General features: G+C 37.1%; 1 protein-coding gene across 1 annotated transcript in view; it reads right to left on the bottom strand.

The window, feature by feature from the left end:
* LOC120318777 (probable phospholipid-transporting ATPase VA) overlaps positions 1–14842 on the bottom strand; it is a gene marked incomplete at its 5' end in the record, with an annotated part of 39152 nt that extends 24310 nt beyond the window's left edge. Inside the window, 6 exons of the mRNA XM_039366835.1 lie at positions 4018–4143; positions 6186–6262; positions 9609–9930; positions 11691–11875; positions 14235–14361; positions 14633–14842. Of these exons, the coding sequence (XP_039222769.1) occupies positions 4018–4143; positions 6186–6262; positions 9609–9930; positions 11691–11875; positions 14235–14361; positions 14633–14842 (1047 nt within the window). The remainder of the gene's footprint in view (positions 1–4017; positions 4144–6185; positions 6263–9608; positions 9931–11690; positions 11876–14234; positions 14362–14632) is intronic.
* Positions 14843–17000: the final 2158 nt, after the last annotated feature.

Raw genomic sequence — 17000 nt, 5'->3', positions numbered from 1 at the left:
AGATCACGTGAAGTATTAATACCACTTTTGTCATTTTGTCTACCTATCGAGTCCTTAACAAAGACCTGGGATAGGCAGAAGTGGATGTTTGATGTTATTACAGATATCATCACAGGATGGAAGCGGTTCCTAATAAGGCTGCCTTTTGCAATCGACTAATGGCGAATTTGTCAATGCCAATGGTGTTCAAGTGGTGTTCTAGTTGTTTTGGGATTGCACCCAAGGCACCTATTACTATTGGTACTACCCTTGCTTGCTTTTGCCACAGTCTTTCTATTTCTATTTGTATTTTGTTATCTTCTCCGGTTCTTTCTCATCTATTCTGCTGTCTCCAGGCACTGCCACGTCCACTATCCAGACTTTTTTGTTTTTCTTATCGACAATTGTTAAGTCCGGGGTGTTATGTTGCAGGTGCTTGTCTGTTTGAATTCTGAAGTCCTAGAGCAGTTTAATTTTATCATTTTCTATGATTTTCTCTATTTTATGATCCCACCAGTTCTTGCTTACAGGCAAATCATATTTCTTGCAGATCTTCCAATGTACCATTGTTGCTACTTTGTCACACCACTGCTTGTAGTCAGTCTGTGCGATCTTCTTGCAGCAGCTTACCAGGTGGTCGACTGTATCTTCAGCATCTTTGCATAGGCGGCACTTACAGTCTGTTGGTGTCTTCTCAATTTTGACTTTATATGCATTTGTCCTTAAGGCTTGATCTTGTGCAGCCAGAATTAGTCCCTCGGTCTCTTTCTTCAATTTTCCTGCTCTTAGCCATTGCCAGGTCTTGTTATTATCTCCTTTCCTAGCTATTTTTTTTTTTATGTATTAGCCATGTAGTGCTTTGTTTTCCCATGCCTCTACTGTGTTCTTCATTTAGTCTTTCTTGTAGGGCAGTTTGGTCTCTCCAGTAGTCAGTAAGCCTTCCTGATATACTAATTTCAGTGTATCTTCATCACTGTCCTTCAGATATTATTGCAAAGCCATTATTTCTTCTTCAATCATCTCATGTACTTTCAGCATTCCACACCCACCTATTTGCCTTGGTAGATAAAGTCTGTCAACGTCACTGCATGGATGAAGGGCATGATTCATTGTTGCTATTTTTCTGGTCTTCCTATCCATTGCTTTTAGTTCTGCTTGAGTCCAGTCCACTATTCCAGCTGTGTATCTAATGACTGGCATTGCCCAGGTGTTGATTGTCTGTATGGTATTTCCTGCATTGAGTTTGGACTTTAAGATCTTCAGTGTATTGATGTATTCACCTCTAATCTTTTTCTTGACCTCAGTGTGCTTGATATTGTCAGCTTGAAGGATGCCCAAGTATTTGTAGCAATCTTCCTCATCCAAACTCTTAAAGTTATTTTCATAGGGTATCTTGATTCTTTCAGTTTTCACTATTTTTCCTTGTTTGATAGTAAGTGTGGCACATTTGTCCAAGCCAAACTCCATTGCAATATCTTGGCTATATATACGGACAGTGTTGAGCAGCGATTCTATTTCAGATGATGTTTTTCCATACAGCTTCAGATCATCCATATAAAGGAGGTGGGATAGTCTGGCAGATGTTTTTGATATTTGATAGCCACGTTGTTGCTTTTGTTGTTGTTGTTGTTGATATTATTATTATTATTATTACTTCTCCCTCCAGCTTTCTATTTTAAACCTTACTGAAGTTTTATTCTGTTTATTTCAAAGGGCAATGTGAAGCCTCACATCAAATTGGTCCACTTTTCTGATGATTTTATGCATTAGAATGGAATTGAGGTGCTCTGTGTAATGAAATGGGAAAAGAAATTAAACACAGCTATAGAAAAAAAGAGGGCAGTATTGGTTCTGACTGATTCAATTGGCTTTGGAACAAGGATTTCTCTCTTGACTCTCATCATGCAGCATTTTGTGATGTATTCATATTTACATGTGAGCTAGTTTGAAATGTATAGATCTGTGGTCCTTTAATAATAAGTACACACAGATAAACTGATTGACTAATAGATTATGAGGCTCAGAAAGACCATCCTAACTACAAAGCAACCATGCATATCGTGTAGCTCTTGAAAGGCTTGTTTTTGACTCAGTTTTTTTATTGTTGTATTTTCGTGGTGCATGGTTAGCTTCATATGATCATAAGATATAATTGTATTCATTTGCAGTTGAGTCATTCCAATTTTGCTGCAGCAAATTGTCTGGTTCTGCTGTTGCAAGCCCCATTTTGAAGCTGATTTTGCTTTCAAATGTGGTGGGATAAATTCTGGCTGATTGGAGAGTTAAAAATAATATGGGGGGTCCTATAAAGCTGAAATCTGTCAACTATATTCCATAAAGTATTCCTAAGTTGCACATCTTATTCTTAAAAAAAAGTAGAGAAGGGAACTAGGGGATTAGCCATTTTGGATCTAATTTTCACTAACAGAGATGAAATGAAAGAAGGTGTTGAAGCCATAGGAACCCTGGGAGGAAGTGATCATGCAATATTAGAATTCAACATTATAGAAGCACAACCAATAGAACACAGTCAAACTAGAGTCTTGGACTTCAAGAGAGCTAATTTCAATAACCTTAGAGAGGGCTTGGGAAGGATTCCATGGATGAGAATCCTCAAGGGGAAAACAACTCAAGAAGCTTGGGAAATTTTGAAAAATGAGATAATAAAGGCCCAGTCTAGCACAATACCAACAAAGAGGAAAAATAACAGCTCTCAAAAGAAACCAGCATGGCTACATAAAGAACTCTCTGACAAATTGAAAGATAAAAAGGACAAGTATAGAAAGTGGAAAGAGGGGCAAATAACTAAGTCAGAATATCAACAAATAGCCTGAGCCTGAAAAGATGAAGTGAAGAAAGCTAAGGCTCAAAATGAACTAAGGTTTGCGACCAAAGTCAAAAATAACAAAAAAAGCTTCTTTCAACATGTAAAAAACAAGAAAAAAGTGAAGGAAATGATTGGTCCATGAGTGGGTGGAAGTGGCAAGAAGGTGACAAGCAACAGGGAGAAAGCAGAACTATTTAACTAGTTTTTTGCATCTGTCTTTACACAAAGGGAAAAAACAGACCAACCTATCAAAAATAGTGCCATAAAAAACAAAATAGAAACACAAGTTAAGATAGGCAAGAAAATGGTAAGTGAGCACCTGTCCAGCCTAGATGAGTTCAAATTGCCAAGACCAGATGGATTACACCCCAAGGTTCTCAAGAAACTGGCAGATGTGATATCGGAACCACTGAACTATATTTTTCAAAGATCCTGGAACACAGGGAAATTACCAGAGGACTGGAAAAGAGCTGATGTGGTTCCCATCCTCAAAAAAGGAAAAAAAATGATCCAGGAAATTACAGACCTATCAGCCTGACCTCAATACCTGGGAAGATCCTGGAAAAGATAATCAAACAACGAATCAACGAACACCTAGAGGAAAACAAAGTCATTACTAAAAGCCAACATGGGTTTGTCAAAAATAGATCATGCCAGACAAATTATTGATCTCAGCCGCATTCATTTTTTCTGAAGACTTACGGTTTAATAATAAAATAATTTCATATACTCAGAACACTATCTTATAACTTTAAGAAGAATGGTGTTCTGGGACAATTATTCAATGTAGACATGCTGTTAACATTCAGATTTTCCATACTTCTCAAAAAGATCAGAGTATTTGAATAGCTTTTATGGACTATGGTGGGACACGTCTCTTGGACATGTGAAGTCTGGATGTTAAAGGAAGTTTTAGTTCAGAACCACCAATGTGAATTTGTTCTAGGCAGCTACTGAAAACTAGCACAAACTCCAGAACACCAAAATAATCTAGTTTTGGCTTCTTTGATGTTAGGATATTGCAATCTTATTCAAATTCTTCTTCTGAAGTGTCTTAACTGGAATGCATATTGAATGTTTAAGGTTCTGAAGAGGTGCTATGTAATTACGAATTGAGATCAAAAGGAAAGCATCACAGGCAGCCTTTTCAGCTTGTTGCAATCCAGAAATAAGATACAGGAACAAAGATAACTACAAACTATTATACTTACTGCGTTTTTGTATAAAAAATACAACACCATGTTGGCAAGTCGGGAGTAACACCAGTGGCCATGCACAAGAAGGAGTTTCTCTAAATATCGGAATTTTGGAACTGCAAAGTCACTCGCCATCACAGCCTTCAATGCAAGAACAATTAAAAGTGACATTATTTATGGATGATGCTTTTTAAACTATAAAAATTACATTAAAATGTAGATGGCACAGCTATACATCTACTTATATCACTGGTGTAAAAATGATAGTGATTATAAAAAGAGAAAATGTCTTTAACTTGCTTATTAATGTTGTCTACAAAAGAAGGCTCATTCATAAGTGGGTATTTTTGTTAGGGCTGTACATGTTTAAAATGATATGGAAGAGATACATTGGACCTTGTTCCAGTCGATTTCCTCTCTACAATGCAAAAACAGTAGCCTGTTTTTAGCTTTCATGTGAGGAAAAAAAGTACAGCTGCTTTAAGATTATGAATAGACTTCTTAAAGAATAACATATTTTTTTAAAAAGATTGTGACTTCTGTATAAGCTTTCACTATTCATTCCTATTATGTATTAGCCATCTCAAATTTAGTTTTTGTCCTACATAGATCCTCTGTGAGTGAGATAGTCAGTTTCCTAATTTGATAGGTAAGTAAGTAAGTAAGTAAGTAAGTAAGTAAGAAAGTAAGTAAATAATGAAGTTTTTTCTGAAAAAAATCAAACAATTCTTTGGCATTTCTATTAAATTAATCAAGTGCATTTTCCCCTATAAATCTATTTCAGATCTTTAAGGGCAAGAGAGGGGGGGTATTTGAGTGCAAATGGACCAATTCATTATTATTTCATAGATTATGAAAGCAATAAATTATAGTCTGAGTGACAGTGACTTCTTAAAAAGAACTTTTATGGATGTCAAGACACTGTGTGTCCCTGAAGGTAAGGACAGTTTTGAGAAGACTTCTTTGAGATTTTTATATATAAGACACTCATATATTTAAAGAAAGATTGCAAGAGAGTATTTCTTAGGATGCAATTCTCCAGTCCAAAAAAGAATATCAATGGGTTTTAATTTCCAAATGTAAACATTCAATTCATTAATATAAAAAAATTGGACTATTTAAGGGGATAAAATAGCAGAATAAAAAACAGCCTAAAAAGCATGTCAAGATTAGTCAACTAAATATTCTGACCTAAAGAAATTTAGGGAGTTCAATCTCTATGGCTGAAGCTCATTTCACACTAGATGTTTGTAAATTATAGATTTTTGCTATTTTACATTTACACATGAGAATGTAATTTGTGAATATGAAAACAAGACTTGTTTACCCATTTCTGGATGTCATGGGCTAAAAATGACAAAACTGAATAGCTCTAACTTTCCCAAATTATAGAACATAAAAAACAGCCCATATGGATTAGGGTTGTGATCAATCTATTCCAGCATTCAGGAGTATCAAAGAGAGTCTGTCTCAGTCAGAAAGACAGGTCAAGAAGAGGACCAATTTAGAGTTGTTACAAGAGGGCAAGGTCTGACTCCTTTGAATCCCATTGAACCTTATCTAGTCTTTAACAGCAGCAAATTGCCAATATGAGAAGATTGCTGTGAAATAGGCCATCTACTACTAACAGTTTTATCTTCCATTAATCTTTCATATCCCCTTGTGGAATCTGTCCCTTATGGAATGAGAAAATCTAAGTATGTGTGTATAGAGCTTTTATTGTGATGCTATGATCCAAATTTTGTCATATGAGCATAATTATGGATATCTATGATATCTATAGTTATATATCATGTGCTGTCTAGTTTTTTTCTTAGCTATACAAATTAGTATTTCTTTTCCAGTTCTGTTGAGAGATACTTTTTACAAGAATCTAGAAAGGAATCTGGAGTTAAAGAAGAAAAATTTTTCAGTGTGCAAAAGCTCTCTTATTAGATAGATGAATGTAACTGATTGTACAAAAGAGATTGCTAAAAAAAAAACAGATCACTAGATAAATTAGTAGATTACTTTAATTTACCAAGTCTGTCTGATCAGTCATGAAGCAGAATGTAAGACCTCTGAAACTTGTAATGTCTGCTTCAATCAGCCTATTGCAGCTAACAAACAAGATGAGTACATTTAGGCATAGAGAAACCTATGGACTTAACTCTATCCTGCACTTGTCAGTAAACATAAATTACCTGCATGCCTTCTGGACCAGAAATCCCCACACCAATATCAGCCACTTGAATCATACTGACATCATTAGCCCCATCACCTGGTAACAAATGGAAAACACATTATTTGTCATTAACTGAAGTAGTGGTTATTAAGGACAGGTAACAGTACAAAGGATAATCAAGAGAATTGTGAGTGGGATAAGCTATTCATGAATGAAATGTCTGTATTTAGACTAACTATAATTTCAAAGCCTCATCTGTCCCATTTATAAAGATGGGATTTAAGCCAAATTAAATCATCTGAAAACAATTTATAGTCATTAAATGACATATAAAATACAGTTTGCACTTGTTCTTCATAGCAAAATTGTCATCCATTCAAAAGAAAGAATGAATGAACCAATAGCCCAAAAAGTAAATTTCTTGGAAACCTTATTTACATACAGTGATTGGGCAATTAGAAGTATTATGTGAAAAATCACTATTATATGTTCTAGATGCTGATAAGAAAGGTGATGCTGAATATTGCAAGTTTAGTTGGGATTTACTTTGAAGAAGTAGCAAGTTTAATTCTGGGAACAAAATAAACAGAGCCTGCAGAACAAATAGTTTTTGTTTGTATGTGTGCTTACAGTTAATGTTGTATCCAATTAGTGTTAAGAGAAAATGGATGCTGCTCACGATGTAGCTTATGCCTATGATTGTGGCCATAATGTTGAAGTCTAATTTCTAAGGCACAGGACTTTTAGGGTCATTCAGAACCCATATTAGCTGCCTCAGGATTCACGGGAAATAGATTGTCAGATCAGCTGTTCTGTCCTTTCTTGTTGTTCTAAAATGCTGATCATGACATTATAGTATTGTGTTATAAAAGTGCATATCTGCTAAACTCTTTAAGCTTTATTTGTTTATCATCATGGGAAAAGATGCATTTGATTTAAGGTGTTCTTGACAGAAACCATGCATATACTCAAATGTGCTATGAATCACATCTTGCTTTCTGAACCCAGATCTCTGCAGAGCTATAAACTCTATACCTACCCCCAAACAATTTTCCCTGTCTTTTTTTTTATCTGCAAAGGTCAGATTTGAAAGAGTGTTAGTTTCATTCAGATATCCATTTCTATTATTTTCAGATCCCTGCTTATAAAATGAAAATGCAATTTTTATTAATGGGTGTTGCTAATGACTGTTCTTGTATATTTGCTTCAAAGATTACAGAAAAAAAATCCAGGATATGATATATTCCACTTTAGTAATCCTTATTCTTAGGAATTTTAATCCAACATATTTAGAGGTATCACGATGGGAAGGCTGAATTAGATGACAATTACATATTTTTGTTGTTGTTAATTGCGAAGTCGTGTCCGACCCATCGCGGAATGATAAAATAGCAGATTCACTCATTGAAATGCAATGTTTTGAAATTTTCCTCTACTTGATTAGTTACAAGGGTATACAAACAGTAATCTGCATGACATGAGATGCTACAATTAGAAATCTACAAAGACTCCAAGATTCCAATGCAAAACACTTAGAAACTAAGATAAAGGAGTAAGAAGTTGACCATCTATTGAAGTTAAGCATCCATTCCCTTAAGCATCCACAAGTAGGAAGAGGGCGGGAGGGAGAGAAGAGGAAAGCAAAGAGAACAGCAACCCAGTGTCAGAATCCAATTATATTTCATCTCTAGTTATCAACTATAGAAAAACCCATTTCTGCCTTCTCTGGATTCTGTCATACAATGAAGGGAAGGGGGTGAACAAAGGGGCTTTATGGCCCTCACTTCCTTCAGTACACTTCAAAGGGACTGGATGTGAATATCACCAAAAGGACTAACCATAACAATGGGGCTATTACCTTTCATGTACTCTTCTCTGAAGTCTCCATCCAGCCGGCAGTAAGGAAAAGGGGGTGGGTGTGTAATGCCTGAGACTGTCACTGGAAGAAGGGGGTGATTGGGTGGGGCTACTGGTGAACCCCTTAAAACCTTGAATGGGAGAGCTTGGACCCCAAGTCCTGTCTAGAATGCCTGCAACCATTTTCTCTTAATAAAGAATGCCTGTTGGAAGAACTATTCCAAGAGTTCTGTCTTCTTAAGATGCAAAGTGGGGTGGGTCCTTACACCCAGCTCCCATTTTACTTCAGTGTTTTTATTGTGCATGCAAAGTCTTCTGTCTCTACCTGCACTGGAAGGAGGGAAGGAATTTAATTCAGGTCATAAAGTCCCTTCCTCACAACCAGCTGCATTTCAGTAATAGTCTGATAACTGACAATGTCTGGATTTAGCCTGGTACTGATTTCTTTAGCTAATGTTGAACCAGGAATGAAGCTTACATAAGTATTATCTTTGCACAAATTACACAGGCCTTCAAGAGACATTTAAGTAATATAATTTTTTTCTCTCGACAGCCATTTCCAAGTACAAGTGGTGTTAGCTGGGAAATACAGCATAGAGCTTATTAGCTATGATAAAAGATTTCACCTTTCAGTTGTATATGGTATCTTCCATTGAAAGAGAAATAGAGCACCAGCTTTTATTATAAAAAGGCTTTTTTATTATAAAAAGCATAAAGCAGCAGATAAATAAACTGTTGCTGATTAGGTTTGAGGCTTCAACACCTCTTGCTCTCATACTATCTGGTTTCTTCCTTCTGTAACTGCTTTCTACTGCTAATACAGATCCTGACTAGTCAGCAAATTAGCAAGCCCATACCTTCCATGACATATGATATTATATACTTCTATATAATACCAAAGGTTAATTTATATGAAGAGAAATGAGGATATTCACACCTCTAACCATAGTTTAGTGGTTAGAGGTGTGAATATCCTCATTTCTCTTCATATAAATTAAACTTTGGTATTATATAGAAGTATAATACCAAAGTTTAATTTATATGAAGAGAAATGAGGATATTCACACCTCTGACCACTAAACTATGGTGACCTCAGAACAAATCAGTCAATAGCTATAGAGGATTAAAATAGGGTAGTCCTATGCAATTTAATTTTCTCTATTTAATTTCACACATCTGTTATCATTTGATAACGGTCATTCCCCCTCGCAATTCAGAATTATGTGTCTCTCTGTCATTTTTTCCCTATCCCTTGACCATAGTAAACACACAACTTTTTCATGCTTTGCACATTTAAAATGGCTTTGAAATATAATTACATTCAAACTTCAGAAATCACATTAAAATACCTCAGACCTGCATCAGTGCAAAAACTTAGATATTAATATCTTTTTACAAATATATTTAAAAATCTAATCATGTAGGGTAGCCATTTACATGACCTAAAGAACAAAATACAAACAATATAAACATAAGACTTATGAATATATTGCCTTGAATAAAAATCAGGGCTCATGTCTGAATAAAAGGGAATCTTTGCACTGATGATTATGCAAACCGATGCTCATTAAGTCATGATACTTGCCTATGGCCAAAGTCATTGTCTTCAGTTTATCTCTGATCAGTTTGACAACCATCCCTTTTTGAATTGGAGTAGATCGGCAGCACAGCACACAGCGACACTTTCCGGCTAATGAAAGAAATTTGTCTTCCAGGCCTTTGTCCAGAGCATAAGCCAGGGTCCTCCCATCAATGACTAAACCCAGGTTGGGCTGGCTCAGTGATGATGACACAGAGAAGGGGGTAAATTCTCCTTTTGTTTTCTGAAGAAAGTTCTTTGTTGTTTCACTGTAAAATTTAGAATCTACCCAATTCAAGTGTTGTTCCAGCATTGCAGCACACATTTCCTAGTTAGAAAAACAATAAGGAAAGTAAAGTATACCAATAGCAATGATAGGATGGCTGAGGTACTGTTTTTAAAATTATGCTTTCATTTTGTTAAAGACATTGATGTGTTTATAAATTAGAATTAACTAACACAATTTCTGGCACAAAGAACAGCCGAACTACTTCTTTTTCTGTTAGTGGAAGTTCTTAAATAGTTTCACAAGTGGTATGTAGTGTGTGTGCATGTGTGACAGACAGACAGAAGGATAGATAGAATATTGACAAGATAATGGATTGAACATCATGATGCAAACTCTGCTCCTTTTAAGCACATGTGCAATGATGACACAGCCACAAAAAACAGATGGGGCTTGCACTATGGGGCTCTGTTTGCTAAGTTCTCCAATTTTAACACTCCTATCAAGAACAACTTTGTCATTCACCTCATGTTGGGGGTTGGGGAGTGCTGTCCTTGAGTCAGCTTCTTGACTCCTAGAAATTGCCTGGTCATATCTCTGCAGTTTTCTTAGCATGTTTTTCAAATGTAGGTTTGTTATGGCCTATTTCCTAGGTCTGAGAGAAACTGACTGGCCCAAGGTCATCCAGCTTCTGTTGTGCTTATGTACACAAAATACTTTAGGACTGCTTTTCCCAATCATATGTTCTCCAAATGTATTGAATAGCATGGCCATTAAATTGCTAAGTGAATTTGTGAAGAAATTTGATATGTTTGGAGGATACCAGATACGATGGCCACTTTAGCAGTTTTGTTTAAAATTAAAAAGAAAAAAGCAGTCTTTAGCACAATAATAGACAATGGCCACCCAATTCACAGCTGTATAACACCAAATATATTGATTATATCTGAACTAAACCTGCGTACCCTATCAAACTAAACTATATTAATTAAACCTAGCCTACCAGGCACATCTTACAGTCTAATGGATATTGAGCTACTTTTCTCTTTTCTCTTTTTTCTAAAGCAGACTAGGAAAAAAAAAGAATTATATCAATTCTCTCTCTGATGTCATACAATATATATTTGATTATACAGCTATAGCTGATTTGATGAGTCCGAGGATAACTGTTATGGTTCGGCTTCAGGCAACTTGAAGTAGATGGATAACTGTAGAGAGCCACGGAGATAGCCTTGAAGGAATATTCAGAAGCCATTACAGAAAGAACAAGGGCAGAACCATCCCTTAAGCCCTGAGAAAGGAGATGCTATTAGGAGGAAGCTCGAGTTGGCTCCTTCCTGACTCAATGGGGTATAAAAGGTGGGGAGGTAAAACACAAGCAGAGTCGCAATACAGGTAGTTCTCAACTTATGACCACAATTGAGCCCAAAATTTCCATTGCTAAGCAAGACAATTGTTAAACAATTTTTGTGCCCCATTTTAAAACTTTCTTGCCACAGTTGTTAAGTGAATCACTACAGTTGTTAATTTAATAACATGGTTGTTAAATGAATCTGGCTTCCCGATTGACTTTGCTTGTCAGAAAATTGCAAAAGGGGATCATATGGCCAATAGTTGTAAGTGTGAAAAATGATCATAAGTCACTTTTTCAGTGCTGTTATAACATTTCATTAAATGAATAATTGTAAGTCGAGGACAACTTATATTCTGTTCATTAAATCAATCTCAATAAATTATTTAGTCTTCCTGTTGAACTGGTTTTTTCATCTGATCTATCTCACAGAGTTCACCATAACATTCTGTATATTGCTTATGGTTCACCAGATTAGAATTGCATGATAATGTACTTTATGTCATCATACCACGGAATCAGCATTCAGAGTAATGATCTCTTCATCATGATCCAATAACTTGCAGGCATAAGCAATATTAATAGCAGTTTCTTGTTTATCTCCAGTTAGAACCCATATCTGAAGGCCAGCCTTGCGCAGATTTATGATGGTTTCTGGGACTCCATCCTGCAAACGATCTTCAATGCCAGTTGCACCTGGGACATAAGCAAAAGAAAACAGAAAATATGCTTCAAGCATATGGGTTAAAAAGAAAGACAAAATGCCAGTTGCACAAATGGAAATAAATCATTTAAAAGATCATATAATTGTCACTGTTACTTATTACAGACAAGGGAAATGATTTTTAGAGTTGATAAATATAATGTAATCAGAAACATCTCATGCTAATAATCACGATCTTGCAGAAAATGTGCTTTATAAGGCTTATAATGCAAAAGACATTAGATGAAAACTTTGGAAACATTGTCTGGTAACACAAGTGGTTTACAGTGGAATCAATCACCTCAAAAGAAATTTGTGTGTGTGTGTGTGTGGGGGGGAAAGACCACACTTGGAATACTGCATCCAGTTTTGGTCACCATGATGTAAAAAAGATGTTGAGACTCTAGAAAGAGTACAGAGAAGAGCAACAAAGATGATTAGGGACTGGAGGCTAAAACATATAAGGAACGGTTGCTAGAATTGGGTATGTCTAGTTTAACGAAGAGAAGGACAAGGGGGGACATGATAGCAGTATTCCAATATCTCAGGGTCTGCCATAAAGAAGAGGGAATTAAGCTATTTTCCAAATCACCTGAAGGCAGGACAAGAAGCAACGGGTGGAAACTCATCAAGGAGAGAAGCAACCTAGAACTAAGGAGAAACTTCCTGACAGTGAGAACAATTAATCAGTGGAACAGCTTGCCTCCAGAAGCAGTAAATGCTCCAACACTGGAATTTTTTAAGAAGAGACTGGACAGCCATTTGTCCGAAATGGTGTAGGGTTTCCTGCCAGAGCAGGGGGTTGGACTAGATGACCTCCAAGGTCCCTTCCAACTTTACTATTATTATTAATCAATTCCAACTTCTTGCAAAAAAAAAGATTTCACAAAGTTGGAATTAATTGATTGACCTCCCCCCCCCCCAAACTTCTTTTATTTCCCTGCATGTGGTGACGGAGGAGCGTGAAGAAGAAACAGGACGGAGCTGGAAGTCAGGCAAGAAGATACATGCAATTCCTGGGGGAAGTGAGAGCATCTGGGTGGTGCTGTGGCAAGCTCTCCAGCTCTGCAGTGGCAGAGAACTGTGACAGAGCTGCAAAGCAGGTGGAAAGATGCTGAAACAGGCCTGTCTCTGTTCTGCAGCTGCCCAGGCCCGCCGAAGGGAAGGCCGACATCTACCGGCACTTATGGTAAATGCGGTGGCATTCCAGCTCTGGCGGGGAAAGGGTAGCTGGCCTAGGTGCTGATGGCAGGAGGCCCACTCATTTCAGCACCCTCCCGTCCCAAGCCTCTGGCACTCCACCTGCCACTTTGGTCCTAGGCTGTCGCCTCCCCGCTCACCTCTCAGGTGGGCCCAGTCAGGCCAGGAAGGCAAAGGCCCCCTGCTCCGGCCGGAGGAGTGTTGGCCTGGCCAACTCCACCTCAGTTGCTGCCCAGCATGGCCACCCCAGGGCTGCAGGTGCTGGCCTAGCACAGGAATTGCTTTGGAAACAAACGAGAAAACCATTTTTTGCCCCACCCAACATTTTCTGGGTTTTTTTCCCAGGGTTTCCCATTTCCAGTTAGGGTTGGGGGGAGTGGGGGTGAGGTTTACTGTAGGCATGGGAGGCCTGGTTATGGCCTCACATGGGTCAGATGAAGGGGGGGATCTGCCAAGCCTCACGGCAGCAGCATTGGGCATGACATGCGATGTGGCAAACGGCTGTGGCCAGCTGAAACCGGCTGTGGAACAAGCTGGGCAGCGGTAAGAGACCGGTATACCATTGGCTAGTGGGGCATGTGGTTCAGATGGGGGGATCTGTCAAGCCTCATGGCAGTGGCATTGGCAGGCACAATGTGCGATGTGGCAAACGGTCAGCCAAAACTAGCTGTGGAAAAGACAGGTGGTAAAGGTATACCATAGGTTAGCAGGGCACGTTAGGTTAGCTTCACCTTGGCGCAGAGGCACTGGCAGCCTCTGTGCAGGCTCTTAAGTAGGGCTTACTTTGGGGGGAGGGCTTATATTAGGCCCAACCCTGAAAATCAAGCTGGGGCTTACTTTTGGGGGAGGCCTTACTTTCGGGGAAACTTGATAGTAAGTTCTCTTACCTTTATAAAGGCTGCTCTATGCTTAGTTAAATTAAGATGGTTTAATTTAGGCATCGGCATGGTTTCATTAATTCAGCTGAGTTCACATCAAAGTTACTATGTACTGTATTTCAAATGTCATTTTCTTTTTTATTTTTTCTTAAATGTTAGAAAGTTCTAATTGTTTGGTCCAACACAAGAACAGTAACAGCTCAACGAGAAATGATATTTTTGACTTTACTGAAATGGGAGAGGGTATGTAAGTGAATGATTAATGCCAAGATACCTAGCAGGTGAAGATTTGTCTCTATACGGCTGGCAGACTGGAACAGCAACTCTTCACGGTTTTCAATAGAAGATTCTGCTTCAATGTGACTTTTTAACCAGCAAGAATAATCCTCATTGCTCAGCACCTTTTGGAAAAATCAAAAGCAAAATGCAAATATTTACAGAATATATAGATCTTAATCCAATCCTAGTGTTCTGCTGTATTGTGACCATAAATCCAACCCCCAGTAAAAAAAAAAGTACCCAGAAATATACACTTCATGATTTTTTTCTGAATCAAATGCTTTCCGGATGTCTTGGATTTGATCTCCAAAAGTCCTTAAGCATTGGTCAAATCATCTGGGATGTTGGGCAACAGGGTGGGAAAGTTTACATTAGGAAGCGGGGTGAGCTTACTTTTTTTGCAATGCATAATGTCCTCAGACCATCAGCAGCATACAAGTTAAGAAACCTTTGAGTTTTGCTTCGGATTTTCTTTTGATGCCTGTTTCGGGCGTCATCTGGAAATAACCAAACAACAGTAAAAAATAGTACTAATCCAGTAGTTTTAACATTACTATTCTTTTCCCTTTGGTTTTCAGAATTGCTAACTCCTTCTATGAAGCCCTAGTTTTGTGATGTTCAAAAGAATTGTTTTAAGTACATGGCATAGCTTTTCTCTGAGATTTTCTATGACATTTTCACTATTTACCATTCATCTGCTCAGTAGAATTGGGAGAGCACTATATTTACCAGCCAGCTGGCCAGCCAGCCAGCCAGCCAAGTAGACAGACAAACAGACAGACAGAGGCTTACATACACTGTCAAAGCATAGACAGTGAAGATCTCATTAGTTGTGATTAATTGCAATAGCTGCCTTTTTGGAAATGTAATACTTATGTTGAGAGCCAGTTTAAAGACTCCAGGAGAGAAACTGAGAGACTGTGAGTTCTAGTCCTACCTTAGGAATAAAGCTAGCTGAATAATTTTGAGCCAGACACACTTTCTCAGCCCTAGGAAAGAGGAAATGGGAAACCACTTTTGAAATCTTGCCAAGAATAAAGAAAGAACCTATCCAGGTAATTGCTAGGAATCAGCCCTGACTTGATGGTACAGAAAAAAACAACCCTTAATTATGTTAGTTTCAATTTTTTAAAAAATATGGGTATTTTTTATCAAGCAAAAAAAATAAAAGCCATGTTAATAAACTTTTAAAAACACCATCTAGTATAACACTGAATAATGTAAAGGTCTATGCCAGCCAAAATATTAAATGTTGATATGATGAATGCATAGGGGGCCCAATAAATCTTTCAAAAACTCTTTCACGATAAGCTTTAATTATTGAATTGTTTTGCACCAGCAAAACTCTCATGGTCAGAAAAACAAGCATCCATTACACACAATACAAATAGCCTCATCAGAAAAGTTTACTTCAACTACATTTCTTAATCCTGTAACTTTCTTCTAGTTTGATTTCTAAAAGGCAAAAAAGGTTCATGCTTCTTTCTTTGACATTTCATTAAATACTGCATACAGAAAATCTTTGAAGTAATTTTCTCCAGCTTTTCCAGAAATATTAAAATAATTATGGCAAGATATTTGTGCTGAAACAAAATCTGTCAAAAATCTGAAGATTAAATTTTATGCAAACATACCATGCAAATGTGTCAAAGGAAACAATCCAATCTGACTACCAAATCTCAAAAGCCATTTTTATTTCAGTATCTTGTTTCATTAGCAGCACAAATGCCCACTGAATATATTTTATATTTTTAATATATTTTATTCATTAATAATAGTTTCAAATATTATTAATCATAACATTGCAAAAGATGTTATTATGTTTCCCATAGCGGCCTACAATTGTGAAAGCTGTAAAAACTAGGCAAGAGGAAAATCGGCTCATTCAAACTGTTAGAGAAGGCTCCTGAGCATTCCACGGACAGCAAAGATGACAAACAACCAAATACTGGAGCATATAAAACCAAATATATCACTGGAAGGCAAAATCACAAAATTCTGCGTAACTAATTTTAGCCACGTCATGTGATCAGATTCTCTAATAAAGGTAGTTATGCATGGAATGGCAGTAGTAGAAAAAAAAACCATACAAGATTGGAATATGTGAAGAGAATTGGTCCATAGAATTGTCCATGATCAAGTGAAGAGCTTCTACTCCTACTCCTCCTTTTTTCTTCTTTCGCAAATAGCCAAAAACTTCACAAATTAAAAAAACCCTTGATATCACAAGATCATTTTAAAACCAAAAAAGTGCATTTAAAACCACATATTAAAATAAGCAATAGTATGGTGTGTATATATGTGTGTGTATATATATATATATACAGAATATATGTGTATTCTGTCTCACAGTATGTTCGTATATCTTTGATGCACTTTTCAGATAAAAATGCACATTCTTGGTTCAGTTAGGTAACTATATGCTGTCAATAACTATATGCTGTCCTTTATGTTAACTGCCTAATTTGCCTCTCTTTTGTTTGTTGAACTTGTATCATTTTTATTCTATGTTTAACACATTTCAAGATTATAGACACTAGTCTTGATATTTGCCAAGTTTTTTTTAAAAAATCAATTTGAACAAAATTAATGTGAAGTGGATGTACTACAAAACAGGTGCAGACCTCTAGCAACATTTTTTTATTCACTGCTCCAAATTTGTAGAAAATAAATATGTTGCCCAACAATGGAAGAGTAGATTGTAAAAATGTTGGGACTTCTGGTTTGCCAACGCAGCCTACATGGATGTCTGGAAGGCAAG

The sequence above is a fragment of the Crotalus tigris genome, unplaced genomic scaffold (genome assembly GCF_016545835.1).
Source record: "Crotalus tigris isolate CLP2741 ecotype Arizona unplaced genomic scaffold, ASM1654583v1 scf7180000020429.91544, whole genome shotgun sequence".
In the NCBI taxonomy this organism is placed as follows: domain Eukaryota; kingdom Metazoa; phylum Chordata; class Lepidosauria; order Squamata; family Viperidae; genus Crotalus; species Crotalus tigris.
This window is presented reverse-complemented; position numbering and strand designations above follow the sequence as displayed.